Source organism: Aspergillus ochraceoroseus (genome assembly GCF_002846915.1).
Source record: "Aspergillus ochraceoroseus IBT 24754 chromosome Unknown P175scaffold_6, whole genome shotgun sequence".
Classification (NCBI taxonomy): Eukaryota; Fungi; Ascomycota; class Eurotiomycetes; order Eurotiales; family Aspergillaceae; genus Aspergillus; species Aspergillus ochraceoroseus.
Window position 1 is genome coordinate 365484 of NW_024468481.1, and position 18425 is coordinate 383908.

The window sequence follows — 18425 nt, forward strand, 5'->3', positions numbered from 1 at the left end:
GGTTTGGGGACTTCCGAGATAGTATCACGTGAGATGGTTCTTGGCGCGGTCCGTCCGAATTGGGTAATTTAGATGACACGACTTTTTTTTTTATGTGTATTTCCCTGGTTCTACGCAGTACTCTCCTTGAAGAGATTTGTAGGTATATATGTATGTATCAAATTGTGTATATACAATGCGGTGTACGCTAAAAGTATCATGCAGAAAAGAGAACCATAATTTTGTGGTTTTTTTTTTTACTCGCGAACGAACATGCCGGCCATGCCCATACCGGTTCCAATACACATGCTAACAACACCAATCTCCTGGCCCGTACGCTCAAGCTCGGGGAGAAGAGTCGCGACCTGTCTAGCACCAGTAGCACCAAGAGGATGGCCGATCGCAATGGCACCACCCTTGGGGTTAATCTTGGCCTCGTCAATGCCTAGCTGACGAGCGCAGTACAGAGCCTGCGAGGCAAAGGCTTCGTTGAGTTCCCAGATTCCAACGTCGGCGACCTCGACGCCGAGGAGCTCAAGCAGCTTGGGGATGGCAACGGCGGGACCAACGCCCATCTCATCGGGGGCGCATCCGGCAACCGCGGTGCCAACCCAGCGAGCCTTGATGGAGGAAGTCAGGCCGAGTTCGGTGGCGGTAGAACGGCGCATCAGCAGGGTTGCAGCAGCGCCGTCGCTGACCTGGGAGCTGTTTCCTGCCGTGCTGGCTCCCGTGGGGGAGAAGGCGGGCTTCAGGGACGCCATCTTCTCGACGGAGATATTGGCACGGATCCCATCATCCCTAGCGACGGTGACCTCCTTGGGGGCCGCCTCTGGGTTCTCGGGATCGTAGGAGAGAGTCTTGACGGGGACGATTTCGGCATCGAACAACCCGGCGGCCTGGGCGGCGGCGGCCTTTTTGTGGGAGTTGGCAGCAAAGACATCCTGGTCCGCCCTGCTGATGCCGTAGCGAGAAGCAACATTCTCGGAGGTGAGACCCATGGGCATGATGCAGTCCCGAGAATCCTGGGATGGGGATTCCTTGAGCTCCGGCCACAGGACAGTAGGGATGGCGCGGGATCCGTAGTTACGGGTCATGGATTCCATTCCTCCGCCAATACCGACATTCAGCGCACCTGCGCGAATGCCGTTTCCGATGGTCGAAATAGCCGCGAGACCGGACGAACATTGTCTGTTGATGGTGTGGAAGGGAACGCTGTGCGGGAACCCGGCGTGAATCTGGGCCATACGGCCGGCTTTGGCACCACCCAATTCCTGGAGCACGGAGCCAATCGCGACATCTTCAATCACGGCGGGGTCAAGGTTGGGGTTTGCCTCCAGGGTTGCTTTCAGCACATGGGCCAGAAGCTCTTCCGGGTAAGCATCCTTGAATCCGCCCTTCTTTGCGCGAGTAACGGGAGTGCGGAGTGCGGAGAGGATAACGATATCTGAAGGAGATTTCTGGAGGACCTGACGAAGGCCGCGGGGAACCGGAGAAGCCATATCGCGTATATAGTATTATTTCCTGGTTTTAATTGTATTTCCTTTCTGGAGGTTGATGATCACCAAAGAGTTGAGCAAATGTCAGTAGTAGTTGCGTTCCCAGTTGGAGTTAGTGATTCGGAAGCGTAACGGAGATGTAGAAATCCAATGCGTCCACCTCGCAAATCAGACAGGGGATCGAAGAATACTTATATTATTTCCAGAAAAAAAAAAAAAAAAAAAAGATCCATCGGACTAGATTCCCAGGGCCCGGAATCCATCATTTAAGCAACCAGAGCCATTCATTCCAATGTGCCCATCGAACTGCCGACAATGAAGATCGGATAAGCGCTCTGCCGCCCCGAAAGAAAACCTGGGGCAGATGTGGGGGAGGTGATCTTAGCCGGCAAATCGCTTCAGGAAGACAGACGGCTTACAACTTCTTCAACTGCGTTATTAGACCTTTCTAGTACTTGCTTGAATTTCGACGCTTTCTCGGGGTTGGAGAAGTGCTTCAACGCATCTGTTATGAAGCTTTTCGGCCAGGAATGATATCGGATGTGGGCGATTATATCAGCCGTTTCGGAACAAGATATCGGAAGCTGTCGGATTTCTCCACCAGAACGACGGCGGATAGTGGACTGCGTTTAGAGCTGCTTGAGGCTTGAGCTACTTACTCCACATGCAGAGAATAAGGCTTAAGCTGCTTGGATTCTGCGGGGTGATCCTTCGAGGCGTGTTGGGGACTTCGATGTGTGTCTTGTAGAAATATTATTGTGCCAACTGGCTCGTGACTGGATATCTAATAGAATTCATAGTGTATGTACAACCTGGACATATCTTTCAAGGCCTCTCATGAATAACACCAAGTCAATGGCCTGCGCAGAAAGTCCCCCCCAACCTTCCCAATAAAAATAACGCCGTACCGGTGTAATGCATGGTATCATAGAAATAAAGTAGTGATGTTTAAATTGCCGCATGGGAGCTCGTCATGAAGCAGAAGAGCGTAAAAAGTGGCGACCTCCAAGTCACCCGCTTCGAATAATATGACTGTAATGTCCAGGGACTCTGCGCCGACATTTATCACAGTCAGTGCGATAGCCCATCGAAAACGCCGGTTTCTTGTTGGTCTTGGGGGTAGAAAAGGGACCTCTGTGCCTTTGGTCGGGTAGGTCCAAGAATGACATCTGCTCCTCGACATCAGCTGCGTCGCCCCCCATGCGATATGTGGGAGGAGAAGCGGGGAGAGATGTGTTAAATGTCATATCCGCATCGCTGGGGGTGTCTTTGCCGCTTGTCATAGCATCCCCACTCTCGCTCACTGGACTAGGTAGACGGGGACTACGCCACCAGGGAGAGTCTGGGGCGATTCCAGAGTTGAAATCCCCTTTGTGGTCCATCGCTGTCGCCGAATATGTCGCGTTCTGTCGATGAGCATGAGCGGACATCATGTGGCTGTCTGGGCGGTTAGATCCACTAGCTGGAAGGAGGCTATTCGCAACATGTTTGGCCGTCCGTTGTACATCTTCACAGGCATCTATCTCCATGGGCGTGTCGAGAGCAACCGGAGGCGCAGGGGAGTCTATCCGGGGTTGTTGAACGCTGGTATGACCCGAGTTGGAAAGGAATTGTTTGTTGAGATCCACTTCATCGTCCGAGGACTCCACAGGTGTCAGGGCTGAGATGGCGATCGAGGGCGCGATATCACCCGCTTGGCTGAAGCTAAAGCGCTGGCCGGTTTTCGGAGACGTGCGAAGGGGAAGAGCGCGGTGTTTCTATATGTACAGAGTACGGTCAGGAGGACCTCAGGAGATGGGGGACTATCCAGGTGAAATACAAACCTTCTTCTCATGGATCAAGTCCTCGCTATAGTCCGCTAGCTCCTCGTGTTCCCTCTGGCGCTTGAAGGCATGATAGGCCATGGTGCCTTGGGTGTTGGAGTGACCAAAGGGCAGTGAAGGTTGAATAGGCCACTCCATTAGCCAGGAATACAGGCCCGAGTCGTTCCCGATGGAAACAAGTAGAGGAGATCGCCAGTGGATCCACACCGGCAGCGAAGGGAGGACAGGCGTTGGAACTGTCGAATCACAAATAAATCATAATTAATTAGAAGACCATAATAGAACGTGGCTGACGGGTTGGAAGCTGTTCTTCCCAGAAAGGGCAACTCTCTTGGACAGTTGGACCTGCAGGCAAGGTACGGTTTGTATGTCGGTCGTACGGTTTTGTGTGATACGCTGTTCGTTCGATATTCCGTTGCTCCTGTATCGGACAGGACTTGCTCCGTTACTTCCAGACCCAGAGGCAAAAATCAGTAAACGCTCCAAATCGGAGGTCAATATTACCTTATTGTCAGAGTCGGAAGAGGAGCAGATATGTCTTGTATATGATCGATGGAATTGCTAACTTAATCCCGATTTTGCACATTCTCTCAGCCCCAGTATGTGTGTGGCCTACGAATGACGTCATTTCGAATCCAGTCTTAAAATGCCAATTACAGCCAAACTTGCATAGTTGAGCGTTTCATTCATTTAAATGGCACCATTGCAATCTGGATTTGCAGTCATAACTCCTGCTTCGAGAGGAATTGGCTTTGCCCTCGCACATCAGCTGCTGGCAAATACAAGTATTCCTCTTATCGCGACTGCACGTAAGAATTGTGACCAAGTCCGACATGATCTCCTCGACAAAGTCAAAGACAACGCTCCAAATGCAAAGGAGAGGCTGCAGGTTTTGGATGTCGATGTAACTGGTATTATTCATATCTTGTACACGAACTGGATGGTTGGGGGTTAAACCTTCTTCTGGCTGAATACTCTCCTAGACGAATCCACCGTATCCGCCATGGCTTCGACAATTCGACAGTTCTACCCACGAGCTTTCCTCCGTCTGGCCATTACTGTTCCTGGAGTCCTACATGTTGAAAAGTCGCCAATGCAGATCGATGCAGAGACGGCTCTACATAGCTTCAAAGTCAACGCTTTGGGTCCAATGCTGGTAATGAAACATCTGTCTCCATTTTTGCCGAACAGATCGTCCCCGCCATTTCAGGATGACCAGGAGACCTGCAGGTCTGCCGAGTGCCAATGGAATCTGCCAACCTCACATGCAATCTATGCGATGATGGCAGCTCGAGTTGGATCCATATCAGACAATGCATCCGGAGGGTGGTATTCTTATCGCGCCAGTAAGGCGTCGGTTTTTCAACTCGCAAAGACATTCGATCTATACCTGCAAATACGGAGCCAGGAACGTGCCATGGCCATTGCTCTGCACCCTGGAACCGTCCAAACCGATTTTACCATGGATTACCGGAATGGGCGAAAAATGCTGCAGCCAGAGGACGCTGCGACTAAACTGTTACAGGTCCTGTGTACTATGAAAACTGGGGTTGATGAAGGACGTGGTCGATGTTGGGACTGGAGGGGAAATGAGGTTTTGCCGTAAATTGGGACGACTTGGATAGAACCAACGAGATCAATACAGTAAAGCAAGGGCTTCCCTACTAGTTCAATTCCCGAGTCCATATCCAGAGAACGAGATTGACACATGGGGTGGTTCGAGAATGTCAAAGGGCGGAACAGTGATACAATACAGGACTGACAATACGGTATGATACGGTTCTGTCAGAAAACGCATGAATTTTCTGTGTGAATCATTCGGTGGCCCACAACTGAAGATGCATTGTGGCCCATTCAGTCACCGAGACGTTTTTTTTTTTGGTGGGTGGCATAATCGAGTCATCTTTCTATGCTTCTCTCTCTCTCTGTTCCATTCTTATGTTCTTGAATTAATACCTCTCTCTTCGTTCGTCATCTGGGTCTGCCTCTATTTTTTGCCAGGCTCTGTATACCGTCGTCTACTACCCTCCTCTAGCTCCTCCACTCTATATCCTACTTGGTCTATACCCCGCCATTCTCCGAGTCTACAACAGTAGTTGTCTGCTTCAATTCCAGCAATGCCTCTTGTCAACACTACAGAAGTCAGCGAGGACACTCGCGGTGAGTATCGACGTCCTTTTGAGTCGACGGGACTTGGCTAATCTACTTCTCTCTACCAGTCCTGGGCTATGATCCCCTCCTCTCCCCTCAGTTCCTTCAGTCCGAAGTCCCAGCTGTGAGTCATTCCCATTCCCAAGTCTTCTGGCAATTGAGATACACACAAGACACCCTTTGCATCGCCAATTGTTTTGCACGTTAGGTATCGTTTCTCTAACAAGAACTTCATTAGCCCCCCCATGCCATCGATACCGTCCGCTCCGGCCGTAACCAGGCAATCGAGATCATTGAACAGCGCGATGACCGGTTGCTAGTCATTGTTGGGCCCTGCTCCATCCATGACCCCGAGACTGCCCTTGAATACGCCAATCGTCTCAAGGAGGTGGCTCAGCGCCTCTCCTCCGACCTCTGCATCATCATGCGTGCCTATCTCGAAAAGCCCCGCACCACGGTGGGATGGAAAGGTCTGATCAATGACCCGGATATCGACGAGTCCTTCAACATCAACAAGGGTCTCCGCGTCTCCCGTAAGCTCTACGCCGATCTCACCGGCATGGGTATGCCTATTGCCAGCGAAATGCTCGACACCATCTCCCCCCAGTTCCTGGCCGATCTCATCTCGCTCGGAGCCATCGGAGCCAGAACAACCGAGTCCCAACTGCACCGTGAGCTGGCTTCCGGTCTTTCTTTCCCCATCGGTTACAAGAATGGCACCGACGGCAACCTGACCGTCGCCATTGACGCCATCGGTGCGGCAGCCCACCCCCACCGCTTCCTCGGTGTGACCAAGCAGGGTCTCGCCGCTATCACCAAGACCTCAGGCAACGAGCACGGCTTCGTCATCCTGCGCGGCGGCAACAGGGGCACCAACTACGATCGCGAGAGCATCAAGAATGCCCGCGAGGCCCTGCGCGGCAAGAAGCAGCGCGAAGTGGTCATGGTCGATTGCTCGCACGGAAACTCCAACAAGAACCACCGCAACCAGCCGATCGTCGCGAAGGAGGTTGCCGACCAGCTCCGCGAGGGCCAGGACGCCATCATCGGTGTCATGATCGAATCTAACATCAACGAGGGTAACCAGAAGGTGCCTCCCGAGGGTCCCTCCGGTCTCCTCAAGGGTGTCAGCATCACCGATGCCTGCATCAACTGGGAAACCACCGTCACCGTCCTGGACGACCTTGCGGATGCCGTTCGCGCCCGACGAACCCTCAAGGCCCAGACCACAAACAGTGCTTCTCATTAAATGAGATATACCTTGGACTTGGCTTTTTTTTTTTTTTTTTTTTTTTTTTTCAAAAAACTTGATACTCGATCAACTTTTCTTCTGATCCCATACTATCCTATCCTATCCTATCTTGTATCCTATCCTATCCTCCTCAACGATAAACTTTTTTTTTTTTTTTTGATTTAGATACCATAGCCAGAGTGCTTTTGTTTATTACCTCGTTCTTTTCACCATGACTTCTTCTTCCCTCGAACTCTAAAAGTACGACATGTATGTCTTTTCGGTATCTGTTGCTGCGGCAAGTGATTTGATCGCTTTCCGGTTCTTGATGCTATGATGCTCTCAGAAGTTGGCTTATCCTTCTTCTAAAAAAAAAAAGGAAAGAAAAGAAAGAAAAGAAATTTGAACCTGATGATTTTCCGTTATGATCTGCTTATTTATGTATGTATGTATGTATCTATTTTGGATTTCATTGCACTACCTAGGTAGGTAGGTACTAACTATAGTATAGGTAAAGGAAGCACCTCTTCTTTATTTCATCACATCGACCATAATAGTCTTATACTAAAGGAGATACGGAGTAAATGGCATTGTGTAACATAAAGAGAGGTGAAAGTGAAATAAAAATAGAACAAGACTACTCCGTACTAGGATTTTATAACCAATATCATGGGGGAAAAAAGGATATGTATATATGTACATAATATAGTTAACCCGGACCCAGTAGTGATAAGTACATGGGTTCGAAAAAAGAAAGAAAGAAAGAAGGAAAAAACTTTCAAATCAGATATCCGGATAGACGCCGCAACCCCGAGTTGGTGTGGAGTACAAGGGAGATGGATGGATGACACAATATGCGACGATACAAAACAAACAGTTCAACACGCACGCTTTTCGTCAAAGGGACGAGATGAGACAGACGGCACACAGCAATATTTCTTCTACTTCTACTTCTTCTTTTCGTATCATTTCGCTTTCTTACTCGCGTACTCGGTCATTTACCGACCGGTCAACCAGCTCTTCCAACTTCGCGTTGTCTGCTTTGCGGCCCCCTCCGCGTTGTCGGCAAGGATATCCAGCTGTCCTGGTTGCGGCGACGACGACGACGAAGCCGAAGACGACTGTGTGAGCTTAGGATCTGCTGCGTTGAGAGCCTCCAGCACACCAGGTTTCCTGCTATCGTTGACAGCGGCGTCGATCTTCAGGGCGGCGGGTTCCGATGATGCAGGTTCGTCGGTCTTCAACCCACCCAGGAGATACTGCTTGGCTTTGTTCCAGGGCCGCTGGGCCTTCTCCTCCTCCCGCTTCTGCTTGACAATCTCGCCGATCTGTTCGTTCTTCAGCAACTCCAATTGCTCCGCTGTAGCGGTTCCGCTGGTGTAGGCCGTCTTTGCGTCCTGCAGGGTCTGCATCTCCTTTTCGATCCATAGAGCGCGCTGGCGACGGTTGTATAGCGTAAGAGAAACCATCGAGTAAACCGTAAGAGCGCCGCAGATACCTAGCACGAATGCGTTAGTTCGGGTCTTTCAAGAACTTTAATCAGGCAAACAAAAGCTGTTACAACTTCCGAACCGCGAGAAACGCCAGGAAAGACAAGAATAGCACATACCCGACGCAGCAATAAGCGTGTAAACCATCGTCTTATGGGCCTTGTTCGCAAACCTCCGGCCAAAATCAATCATGGTATCCACGCGCGAAGTCGACTGTGCTATCCGGGATGCCCGAGCCTGTGCGCGTAGCCGTTCCACCTTCTCCTTGGGCGTTTCTTGTCTCTGGCCTCCGGGCCCCGTAGATTGCGAGTTCGACGCTGCCGAGTTCGCCATGAAGCCGGGGAGCTTGTACGGGGCTGCACTGGGCTTAGAGCTGGCGTAGGGCCCCGTGGCCGTAAACCTAGTGGCGTCTGCGGCGGATCGGGACATGGTGTGTTGTGGAAGGCGTAAGAGAAGAGAGAGAGAGAAGAGAGAGAGAGAACAAGGTAGATATATGTATGGAATGAAAACAATCCAATTGAGTACGAGGTACCGTCAGCGAGAGTCAAAGAGATGATAGAGTGTTGTGGTGGAGGAGAGCTTTGACGGGTGGATGGGAGTTCGAGTATGCGGGAAATTTTCAGCGGAGGAAATCATGGGATGGGACGATGACCGCCTCTCATTCTCTTCTCCGGTTAGTGTCCATTAGCCTCCATCTTCCTGTCAACTCTCACCAGGCTTAATCCATCGAACTCTGGATATAATTTTATCATTATCATCATTATTATTCCCTTCTCTCATAATTAACTCAACAGACCGATATCATGCACAACACACCCGACTTAAACTCCATCCTCCGGACTCTCTCTACATTCTCCAAGCAACCCCAATCACCATTAGCAGAGGACCACGACTCTTATGAACCACCAGAAGCACTTCTTCCTTCTTCTTCTTATGCGTCTGCGTCTGCATCTGCATCTACATCTAGAACCCATCAAGGCCATGCTGGCCCTCAAAAGCCCACCACAACCCCCAATACCCATACCAATACCACCAGCACAGACCCAGCAACAATAACCACCTGGCCCCCCGCCCTGAAACAGGTAATGCGCGCCGTAAGCCAGAACGAGGAGATGCAGCGCCGCATCCGCTTCCTGATCCAGCGCCAACATGACCACGAAAAACAGTGGTGGGCGGGCCGCGAAGCTCTCGTCGCGAAGCAACGAGCTCGAGCCGAGAAGAAGAAGGAGTTGGATGCTGTTTTGTGCGTTGTCTTTCCTATACACTTACTTACTCATATATATATATATATATATATCTAATGAATACATACATACATACAGACTCTCCGTCGGCGCACCAATAGATACTAAACAAGTTTCTGTATCCCCCCTTCCTTTCCTTTCCTTTCCTACCATGAAAAAAAAAAAAGAGAGAGAGAGAGAGAGAGACAAGAGAAAAAAATCAACTAATCCACCAAAAGACAGCAGAAGAAGACCGCGCCGAGGTCAAAAACTACGACGCCAAAGTCTACAAAGCCTCCACCCAAATGGCACACGCAATGCAGACGGAACTCCGCTCGCTGAATGTTCCGTTTTTCTGTCTCCGGTCGGATCTCATCGATCCCATCGCGGACGGGGCGGCTGCAGAGGCCAAGACAGGGGGCGGCGGGTCATTCACGCTGAACCCGGCGTTATCTGGGAGGCTTCCTCGGGATGAAGTGCTGGGGTTTCAGCGACGGATGCTAGATTTGCTTCAGGATCTTTGTAAGGAGTGAGTGGGTGGGTTTGATCAGACTGGCTGGTGGCTCTTCTATTTTATGGAGAGGGTAGGCTTCAACACTGTCGTTGTCATGTCCTTCCCTTCGGGTGGTTTATTTGAATTGAAATGGCCTCCTCGACTCAGCAGATTCTTTGAATTTATCATTATATACAATCCAACCCATATTGATATTTCTATCCCAGTCATCAGGTGCAATCTATTCCTATCGCCTAGGATGAATGATGTAATAACGTGAATGATAAAACGATGAATACTCCTGAATCGGAATCTCGAAGCCGATATATGCATGCATGCAAGTGACCGAACATCGCGCAATGAAGGATGATGATGGCCTCATACTCTTTAAAATTGTTTCAGAGGACCAAAAAAAAAAAAAAAAAAAATCTAGCAGTAATAACCCGAACCCCCCTAGCGTATACCATTGCAAAGCGCAACCCATACCATTAGAACACCGGAAATGCAAGTTTAGTTCATTTTTTTTTTTTCAAAAAGTTAAAGAGGGACGGATGGGATGGATGAATAAACATAACCGGCTGGCTGCAGGGCTTAACATTGAGATACAAAAAAAAAAAAAAAAATAAATGTTGCCATTCATTCCCCTTTCTTGTCGTTCACTGCGACTGCGACTGCAACGGCTGCGCCTAAGATTGCGCTTTCCGGCGCAAGCTCCAAACGGACACAAGGATCGTCGTCTGCGTGGAGGCATGCTTGGGTAGAGTTGGTTTCCTGGGTCAACTGGTTGAGGTAATGCTGGCAACGGTCCCTGAATCCAGGGTACTTGTTGATGACGCTTCCGTCGCACGCAATTGACAAACTTAGAGGGTTGCTGCTCTCGCTCTCGGTCACGGTAAGCTCTTCGACAACTTTGTTTGGTGATACGCCCAAGCGGGCAGCATCGGAGAATTCAGCGTCATTGCAAAGACACCACACGCTGTGGATTGCCGTGGCCAGGTATCCGGCGGCGCGTTTGGAAACGGTCTGGCACACCCGCTTCAGGAATTTGAGGTCGTCTGGGGACGGGGGGATGAGGAAGGAGTGTTCCTTTTGGAGAAGAGCCGCAGAAGACGAGAGCAATGGCGATGTATCCGCCTCGATAAAGGCGACGATGCTGGTGTCGAATGAATAGGCGTCGCGCATGGAGTGTGGAAGTTCTCCGCCAAACAGTTTGGTGTTCTCAACGGCTTCGACCACAATCAGTCGGATGATTTCGCCAAGATACCGGCCGGTGATCATATACTCCAAGGGTTGGTAATCTGGTCGCAGGTGGGTACGGTTGAGGGTCTCGTCCCATCGAGTCATCGGCAGTACTCCCCCACCGAACATGCTCATCTCGCTATTGATAATGACGTGCTTCGCATAATCGAACCATCCGGACGGCCTCGTGCCAAACTTTGTCAATCCGATTGCATGGACCGGGAAATGGATGGCCACATTGGTTCCGGTTCCCAGAATTAAGGACATGCGGGTCGTAGGGTCAACGTACGCTCGGGAAAGCAAAGTGGCGGAGCTATCGTTGACGATTGCGTCCACTTGCACGTTGAGATTGCGCTTTCGGCATGATTGAACAATGAGGTCTCCCAGTTCTTGTCCGACAGTCCCGTTAGAGCACAGGAACCCCTTACCCATATGGATTACCAGGCCACTACTGATGGAGGTTTGTTCAATAGGAAACGACCAAGACAGACCCATAGAGAGCGGAGTGATTTCACGTCCATAGTTGGCGCCAACCTCGCGCAGCATTGCTTCGATCTTCTCCGCCATCCAGTCAAAGAACATAGTTCCCTCCAGCAGCTTCACCTGGTTATCAATTTGAGAAGATGATACCCGGAGAATTTCCATGTCACCTTCCCCGCGCAGCTCAATCAAGGCCACTCGGAAGGTTGATCCTCCTACATCGAGGGCTAGGAATGTTCCGGTCTCCTTTCCCGACGGCAGGGCATGATTATACGAGGGCAACATAGATACCGGGCTGGACTGTAGACATGTTGTGAACTGTTCGCGGATCTTCTCTGACATTGCGATCATGTTTTGCATAGAGAGTGGGGCAGTAAAGAGGCGATCGACCTCATCCGCAAAGGCATTCAGGCCGCGGCGTCGCCAGTACTCTCCCTGGAAAGACCTCCGTTGCCCATCAGAAGCATCCCGGAACAAGGAGGGAAACAGCAGCATTGCCTCCAGGGCGGCAACGATGTTAGAGAAGAGGGTCTGCATCCTGTGCAGGACCTTTGCTAGAGGGCTTGACATGATTGAAGAAGGGGGGGGTTATGAGGTGGATTATCACGACAGAGGGCGAGAGGCAATCAAAGTCAATTCGATAGGCTCATCAGGACATGCATCCGAATTAAAAAGCCATGAATGACATTCAAATAAACGCAGAGATGCCAAGATGCGCGACGTTGGAGTTGGGTATAGGATAGGGTAGTATCAAGATTGACAGTAGCAGCAGCCAACGCGAGTCGGATCCCCTAGAGGGTCACGTATGGGTATTACCATCCAGTCTGCAGGAATGTAGCAGACAACTTACTTAGTACGGAGTACTAGAGTTGAGTTGAGTTGCATTTTCGACATAAAATACAAGTCGTGCCTGATCCGGGTAAATTACGGGTTGAGTATGGTACTAGTAATACCTACTCAGGTACCTACCTACTCAGGTATGTACTAGGTACTCTGTACTTAGTACAGTAGTAGTTAGGTATGGTATCTTTTGGATGTGACCAAATGGGTGCAACGGTGGTAATCAGAATGACGGAACTGTTACAATCTTGATAAGGGGATACAACTCTGGATTCACAGTCCACGTGATGGCCCCTTTCATCGGATCTGAAAATTAGTTGTTCGTGAGCAACGACGCGTCAGTCCTGCAGATTACCCCCTCCAGCTACCCCGACCATCCTTTTATATGGTCGTATATCCATATTCAGGGGCAGGACTTAAGAAGGGACTGGTCCTCAGGACGGCGTATCCACGTGGGCAATTCTGCAGAAGGACTCAAGGAGTGACTTACTCCGTACAGAGGAGGAATGCTGTCGACAGTCGACGTACCGGCTGAATGGACTCCATGGAGTGGTCTATCGCTCCACTAAGGATGGTGCCAAGAGGGTTGGCTTCGTTCGATCGTCAGCTTCCATCTCAGCACTTACGTTGTCACTGGATGCATTCACGACGGTTTTCTGGTGGAGATTGATTGCCTCGTTCATAATGTTCTCTGACAGGACTGGATCTTTGTCCCTGAAAATTTCTCTTCTGGATTTTGGTGGTTGTTGATAACTTTGTGGACTCGTTTTGATTGGGAAGGGTTCTTCCTAGCCGCTCTTGCAATACCTATGTTCTTCTCGTGGGCTCTATTATCTATGGCTATGGCCAGTGGCCTGGCAGCAGCGGAAGCTGAAAACCACGACGATTTACTATCTTTTGTCACAGTATGGCCTCTTGAACCATGGATGACATGTCCGCTGGCTGGCTGATCCCTTCTAGCTCCCCAATGTACGAGCGTTAAAGTTCGACGTCGCCTACCGTGACCGCGAGAGGGTAGCTCCTGGCTACTGGTTTGTCGCACCGTACGGCGTGATTGATCCCGAGGTCCCGACGCACCAGTGGAAACCGTGCCAGGTTGGCCCATACATCTACGATGCAGATGGAGTACGTTCCGCTTCTGAATGGGAAAAACCCAAGCTCTTGACCAACTCACAATGATTATAGGGCCTTGTTTGGGCTGGGTCTTGCATGTTTGACAACCGGAATATATTCGACTTCAAAGCGGCCAACAACATTGATGACCAACCGCACCTTTCGTTCATCTTACAGCGGGCTTTCAACGACGATGGCTCGGACAAGGGCTATGGTTACGTGCTGGATCAGCACTACCAGGAGGAGTACAAGGTGCCCGTGGTCAACGACCTCGGGTCTTTCAACATGCATGAGTTTAATGTTCTGGACGGTGGAAAGTCGGCTCTGGCTTGTCTGTACCGGTCTGAGGAAACCGACCTGTCTACGATCGGCCGGCCAGACGAACGCAGCTGGATCGTCGCGGGCGGTCTCCTTGAGCTGGATACGCAGACTGGCGAGGTGCTTTTCGAATGGAGCTCGTACCAGCAAGTCCAGGTCGACGAGTCTGTCAAGGTGTATCCCGACTCTCGGCCGTCGGATAGGCCTGGGTGGGATTATGTCCACGTCAACTCGGCCGACAAGAACGCGGTGGGCGACTACCTTTTGTCCGCGCGATTCGCCAGCACAATCTACTACATTTCCGGGCAAGACGGGAGCATTGTGTGGCGGCTGGGCGGGAAGCGCTCCGACTTTGCGCTGGATTTCACGTTCTCGAAGCAGCACCACGCGCGGTTTGTGGAGTCGAACGGAACGCACCACCTGATATCGTTTCTGAACAACGCCTCGGACGAGGCGGAGCAGGAGGAGAACGTGTCCTCGGCGCTCTTCGTGCAAATCGATACGACGGCCACGCCGATGACGGCGACGCTGGTCAAGCGCATCGAGCGGCCGGACGGAGGTCTCACGCGGCTGCGGGGGAACGTGCAGAGCCTGGGCAACGGCAACACCTTTGTTGGCTGGAGCGAGTGGGGGTACCAGAGCGAACACGACGCCGACGGAGAGTTGCTGATGGAAGCCAAGTTTGGATCGACGCGGTTTTCCTCGTACCGGTCGTACAAGTTTCCATTTGTCGGGCGTCCGGCCACGCCGCCGGACGTGGTTGCGTCTGTCTACGGGACCGACGCGACGGATCTGAGCACGATTTTCCACGTCAGCTGGAACGGGGCGACGGACATTGCAGGGTGGAGGTTCTACGCGCGGTCGTCGGCGGACGGAGTTCCGGTGCTGATCGGCAACACGACCAAGCGCAGTTTCGAGACGATGTTCATTGCGGATGGATATGTGGACTGGGTGTCGGTGCAGGCGGTAGACCAGGACGAGCAGGTGCTGGGGGAGTCGGAGGTGCACCGTACGCAGACGCCGGATGACTGGGGACAGGCGGGGTTCCAGGGGACGGAGCCGAAGCCAGAGGAGCCGTATTGGAGGGGGGAGGAGGAGGAGGAGGAGGAGGAGGAGGAGGAAGGGCGGGCGGAGCGTCAAGTGCTCAAGGCGTACGAGGTGGTGCGGGGAGTCGGGGGGTTTCTGATCTTGATACTGGGGGGGTGTACGTTAGGGGGGGTGATGTACTGTGGATGTGGACGTGGTATGCGGGCATACCAAGCAGTGCCTGACAGAGTATAGTTTCGTATCTACTTTAGTTAATATCAGGTGTATCTACTTTAGTTAATATCATGTGTATCTACTTTAGTTAATATCAGGTGTATCTACTTTAGTTAATATCAGGTGTATCTACTTTAGTTATTAATATCATGTGTATATCTACTCTGTATACTCTGTATACTCTGTATACTCTGTAGTACAAGTTATTATATGTAGGTCAGGCTAACCCAAACCGGAAAGAAACTCCATTATCCATTAACTACCTCCCGGAATCAAAACACCAACTGTCGTAAAGTAAGGTAAACCATCCAATGTCGAACCACCGAGTTCTCAGCGCTCGCCCCTATTCCACCACGTCTCGCTCGCAGTACAGCCGGTCGCAGTTCAAGGTGCTCCCATTCGTGACGATACTATTGATCGGGACAGGATCGTATATGTTTCTAGTGAAATCACGAACAGGACAGCAGCGTGCCACCACCACTACCAACCAATAACCAACGTATGTACCTACCTACCTACCTACCTACCTACTCTACTCTACTCTACTCTACTCTACTCTACTCTACTCTACTCTACTCTACTCTACTCTACTCTACTCTACTCTACCCTACTCTACTCTACTATATACCCACTCTAAAGAACAAGTTAACTCATTCTTAAAGAAGAAGAAGAAAAAAAAAAAAATGACCCCCCGCTTCTCCCCCCACTCCACAACCGTGGTCTTCCTCCTCGGCGGGCCCGGCAGCGGCAAAGGCACACAATCCACCAACCTCGTGCGCGACTACGGATTCACCCACCTGTCCGCCGGCGACCTGCTCCGCGCCGAGCAGATCCGCCCGGGCAGCGAATACGGCGAGCTGATCCGGTCTTATATCCGGGAGGGCCAGATTGTTCCGATGGAGATCACGGTGGCGCTGTTGTCGAATGCGATGGCCGCAGCCGCGAGCGAAGCAGCAGCAGCAGCAGCAGCAGCAGCAGCAGCAACAAGCAGCGCCAGCGATGAACAAGAAAAAGAAGAACAAAACGTCGATGCGAGAGCGAAACGATTCCTCATCGATGGCTTCCCGCGACAACTCGACCAGGCCGTGTTCTTCGAGGCAACCGTGTGTCCCAGCGACTTCACGCTGTTCCTTGACTGCCCCGAGCAGGTGATGGAGGCGCGGCTGCTGAAGCGCGGCGAGACCTCCGGGCGCGACGACGACAACGCCGACTCGATCCGGAAGCGGTTCCGCACGTTTGTGCAGACCAGTATGCCTGTGGTCGAGGCCTTTGCGGGCCAGGACAAGGTGGTTTCGGTTTCGGCTGTGGGCGGGGTGGATGAGGTTTATGCGAGGATTCGGGGGGCTTTGGAGGGGAGGGGGGTTATGGCTGTTTAAGTTTTTTTTTTTATTTTTTTTTTGTTTATATTTTGTTTTGTTTACTTTGTTGTGTGTGTGGTAGCTACTGTTGTCATACGTATACTTTATACAGAACAGATATAGAGAGAGAGAGAGAGAGAGATTTGTACTGTCATTACATTGTCTCCGTATGATTCATCGGAAAAAAAAGGAAAGTAAAGAAAAGGAAAGTAAAAAGAAAACTACTCGGCTAATAATACCTCACGTCGACGCTCAATCCGGTTCTTCTCGTTCCTCTCCTTCTCGCTTCTCTCGCTCCTCTCCTTCTCGTTCTTCTCCTCAGTCCCAGCCGCCGGGATTCCTTCCCGCACATATCGCTCCCGCTCACTCCGCACCACGCCCAGCACGCGTTCCAGGCTCCGGCGCCACACCATCAGCCGGCCCTGCACCTCGGCCCACTGCTTCTCGCCAAACACCCGGTACGTGGCGCGGTGTACCAGGAACTCCGACCGCAGCTGCGACAGCTTCCCCTCCACCAGTCCCGCCCGGATCGTGTCAATCACCCACTTCTCCACATCCGACGCCGGCACCCGCAGCGCCGACGCGATCGTGGCATACGACAGGGACCGCGCCGACGCCGTGGTGGTGGTGGTCGCGGCCGCCGCGAGCGAGGCCAGCGTCAGCAGCCGCATCTTGGTCTGCAGGGCGTCCGCGTGTGGCACCAGGGCATCATCGTTGGCGACGACGATGCTGGAGACGGGAGTGGCCGCGAGGAAGTCCTCGTAGGCGTCGAGCGTGTCGGAGGTGAAGATTTCGAGCAGCTCAAAGAGCGCCGCGTCGCTGGTCCGCAGGGCCTGCACGGCGTCCGCGGCGGTCAGCGGCGTGAAATCAAAGACGGCCGGGTGGGTGAGGGCGGCGGTCAGGGCGCGGACGGCGAGCTCGCGCGCGGCGGGGGAGGCCGCGTCCGCGGCGGGGATGGTCTGCAGGGCCTCGACGACGTGTGTCTGGGCCCAGTCGAGGTCCCCGGCGGCCTGGGCGGCGTCGGCGATGGCCAGATGCAGGCGCTGGGCCTCTTCGGGGTCGAGTTCCCAGGCGGTGCGCCAGGTGGGGAGTTGGGCGGTCAATTGCGGCTTCAGGGCGTCAAAGGCCACGCTGGACGCGGACTGGCGGATGACGGCGACAATGGCCAGGAGGACATGGAAGCGACTGGAGTCGGAGGGGGTGAGGGTGTTGAAGATGGTGGACAGGATGGCGATGGCGACGGAGGGGCCGAACTGGGGGGAGGAGGAGACGGGTTTTTTGGCGAGGTAGGTACAGATGCGCGAGAGGAACATGTCTGGGTCGGAGGCATGCTGCACCAGATGGATGAGGAGGTTATAGGCGGGGGTGATTTCTATACAATATATATATATATATATATATATATATATATATCTATGAATTAATTTTCATTTTTCCACACGAGGTCAAGGGATGAAAAGTAACGCACCCTTTTCCGGAGCGGTGTTCAAGACATCGGCCGCCACGACCAACTTTTTCAGCACCTCATCCCGCTGACTCTGATCGATCTGGGTATCATTCTGTTCCTGTTGACGGAGGGGTTGCAAGAGCGGGGTGAGTTCGGACTGGAGCGAGGGCTGGTCGGGCTGGCGAAGAGCATCGAGATAGACGGCGAATTCCTCGGCGAGTTCGGAGAAGGAGCCCTCGATCAAGAGGGTGGTCGAGGGAGCGGGCATGATGAAGAGGAGGATGGAGAGGAGGAGGATGGAGAGAAGAAGAAGAAGAAGAAGAAGATGAAGATGAAGATGAAGCGAGAAGTTGGCGATGATTTTTGGCGGTGGAGAAATTTTGGAATGTGGGCAAAAAAAGTCTTGGCACGAACTGACGAGTTTTTCTTGTTTATTTATGATTATTCTTCAAAAAATCGGAATTGGATCGAAAGTGGATCGAAA

At 51.9% G+C, this 18425-nt stretch overlaps 11 protein-coding genes across 11 annotated transcripts; 6 read left to right on the forward strand and 5 right to left on the reverse strand.

Moving 5' to 3' along the window:
* Positions 1 to 142: 142 nt before the first annotated feature.
* On the reverse strand, positions 143 to 1668 carry P175DRAFT_0502677 (thiolase family protein). Its single transcript, XM_040897444.1, has one exon. It carries the CDS (start codon positions 1476 to 1478, stop codon positions 237 to 239), a length of 1242 nt encoding a protein of 413 aa, XP_040750551.1. The 5' UTR covers positions 1479 to 1668; the 3' UTR covers positions 143 to 236.
* Positions 1669 to 2485: 817 nt separating this feature from the next.
* P175DRAFT_0533580 (uncharacterized protein) lies at positions 2486 to 3379 on the reverse strand (the record flags this gene model as incomplete). The annotated part of the gene is made up of 2 exons (XM_040900071.1): positions 2486 to 3232; positions 3299 to 3379. 2 exons carry the CDS (start codon positions 3377 to 3379, stop codon positions 2486 to 2488), a joined length of 828 nt encoding a protein of 275 aa, XP_040750552.1.
* Positions 3380 to 3857: 478 nt separating this feature from the next.
* Positions 3858 to 4904, forward strand: P175DRAFT_0517475 (uncharacterized protein; the record flags this gene model as incomplete). The annotated part of the gene is made up of 2 exons (XM_040898983.1): positions 3858 to 4209; positions 4282 to 4904. Exons 1-2 carry the CDS (start codon positions 3993 to 3995, stop codon positions 4902 to 4904), a joined length of 840 nt encoding a protein of 279 aa, XP_040750553.1. The 5' UTR covers positions 3858 to 3992.
* Positions 4905 to 4999: 95 nt separating this feature from the next.
* P175DRAFT_0289094 (uncharacterized protein) lies at positions 5000 to 5691 on the forward strand. Its single transcript, XM_040892776.1, has 2 exons — positions 5000 to 5573; positions 5688 to 5691. Exon 1 carries the CDS (start codon positions 5095 to 5097, stop codon positions 5392 to 5394), a length of 300 nt encoding a protein of 99 aa, XP_040750554.1. The 5' UTR covers positions 5000 to 5094; the 3' UTR covers positions 5395 to 5573; positions 5688 to 5691.
* On the forward strand, positions 5171 to 6723 carry P175DRAFT_0502680 (3-deoxy-7-phosphoheptulonate synthase). The gene is made up of 3 exons (XM_040897445.1): positions 5171 to 5458; positions 5518 to 5573; positions 5688 to 6723. Exons 1-3 carry the CDS (start codon positions 5416 to 5418, stop codon positions 6696 to 6698), a joined length of 1110 nt encoding a protein of 369 aa, XP_040750555.1. The 5' UTR covers positions 5171 to 5415; the 3' UTR covers positions 6699 to 6723.
* A 533-nt stretch (positions 6724 to 7256) lies between these two features.
* On the reverse strand, positions 7257 to 8739 carry P175DRAFT_0502682 (cytochrome c oxidase assembly protein COX14). Its single transcript, XM_040897446.1, has 2 exons — positions 8290 to 8739; positions 7257 to 8178 (listed from the first exon to the last, which is right to left on the reverse strand). Exons 1-2 carry the CDS (start codon positions 8597 to 8599, stop codon positions 7679 to 7681), a joined length of 810 nt encoding a protein of 269 aa, XP_040750556.1. The 5' UTR covers positions 8600 to 8739; the 3' UTR covers positions 7257 to 7678.
* Positions 8740 to 8973: 234 nt separating this feature from the next.
* On the forward strand, positions 8974 to 9926 carry P175DRAFT_0440841 (uncharacterized protein; the record flags this gene model as incomplete). The annotated part of the gene is made up of 3 exons (XM_040894043.1): positions 8974 to 9413; positions 9493 to 9532; positions 9633 to 9926. 3 exons carry the CDS (start codon positions 8974 to 8976, stop codon positions 9924 to 9926), a joined length of 774 nt encoding a protein of 257 aa, XP_040750557.1.
* Positions 9927 to 10522: 596 nt separating this feature from the next.
* Positions 10523 to 12175, reverse strand: P175DRAFT_0533585 (putative hexokinase; the record flags this gene model as incomplete). The annotated part of the gene is made up of 1 exon (XM_040900072.1): positions 10523 to 12175. One exon carries the CDS (start codon positions 12173 to 12175, stop codon positions 10523 to 10525), a length of 1653 nt encoding a protein of 550 aa, XP_040750558.1.
* A 1112-nt stretch (positions 12176 to 13287) lies between these two features.
* Positions 13288 to 15630, forward strand: P175DRAFT_0533587 (uncharacterized protein; the record flags this gene model as incomplete). Its single annotated transcript, XM_040900073.1, has 4 exons — positions 13288 to 13350; positions 13406 to 13570; positions 13631 to 15027; positions 15471 to 15630. The coding sequence occupies 4 exons, from the start codon at positions 13288 to 13290 to the stop codon at positions 15628 to 15630; spliced, it is 1785 nt and encodes a 594-aa protein (XP_040750559.1).
* A 189-nt stretch (positions 15631 to 15819) lies between these two features.
* Positions 15820 to 16512, forward strand: ura6 (uridylate kinase ura6; the record flags this gene model as incomplete). Its single annotated transcript, XM_040894027.1, has 1 exon — positions 15820 to 16512. The coding sequence occupies one exon, from the start codon at positions 15820 to 15822 to the stop codon at positions 16510 to 16512; it is 693 nt and encodes a 230-aa protein (XP_040750560.1).
* Positions 16513 to 16616: 104 nt separating this feature from the next.
* Positions 16617 to 18282, reverse strand: P175DRAFT_0461603 (PCI domain protein). The gene is made up of 2 exons (XM_040894766.1): positions 17963 to 18282; positions 16617 to 17866 (listed from the first exon to the last, which is right to left on the reverse strand). The coding sequence occupies exons 1-2, from the start codon at positions 18207 to 18209 to the stop codon at positions 16716 to 16718; spliced, it is 1398 nt and encodes a 465-aa protein (XP_040750561.1). The 5' UTR covers positions 18210 to 18282; the 3' UTR covers positions 16617 to 16715.
* Between the last annotated feature and the right edge of the window lie 143 nt (positions 18283 to 18425).

Coding starts and splice junctions, on each gene's coding strand:
- P175DRAFT_0461603 (XM_040894766.1), bottom strand. CDS start 18,209: ATGCCCGCTCCCTCGACCACCCTCTTGATCGAGGGCTCCTTCTCCGAA. Junction 17,867..17,962: donor GAACACCGCTCCGGAAAAGG/GTGCGTTACTTT, acceptor TATATTGTATAG/AAATCACCCCCGCCTATAAC.
- P175DRAFT_0502680 (XM_040897445.1), top strand. CDS start 5,416: ATGCCTCTTGTCAACACTACAGAAGTCAGCGAGGACACTCGCG. Junction 5,459..5,517: donor AGTCAGCGAGGACACTCGCG/GTGAGTATCGAC, acceptor TCTCTCTACCAG/TCCTGGGCTATGATCCCCTC. Junction 5,574..5,687: donor TTCAGTCCGAAGTCCCAGCT/GTGAGTCATTCC, acceptor GAACTTCATTAG/CCCCCCCATGCCATCGATAC.
- P175DRAFT_0502677 (XM_040897444.1), bottom strand. CDS start 1,478: ATGGCTTCTCCGGTTCCCCGCGGCCTTCGTCAGGTCCTCCAGAAATCT.
- P175DRAFT_0289094 (XM_040892776.1), top strand. CDS start 5,095: ATGAATTTTCTGTGTGAATCATTCGGTGGCCCACAACTGAAGATGCAT.
- P175DRAFT_0502682 (XM_040897446.1), bottom strand. CDS start 8,599: ATGTCCCGATCCGCCGCAGACGCCACTAGGTTTACGGCCACGGGGCCC. Junction 8,179..8,289: donor CACGCTTATTGCTGCGTCGG/GTATGTGCTATT, acceptor CATTCGTGCTAG/GTATCTGCGGCGCTCTTACG.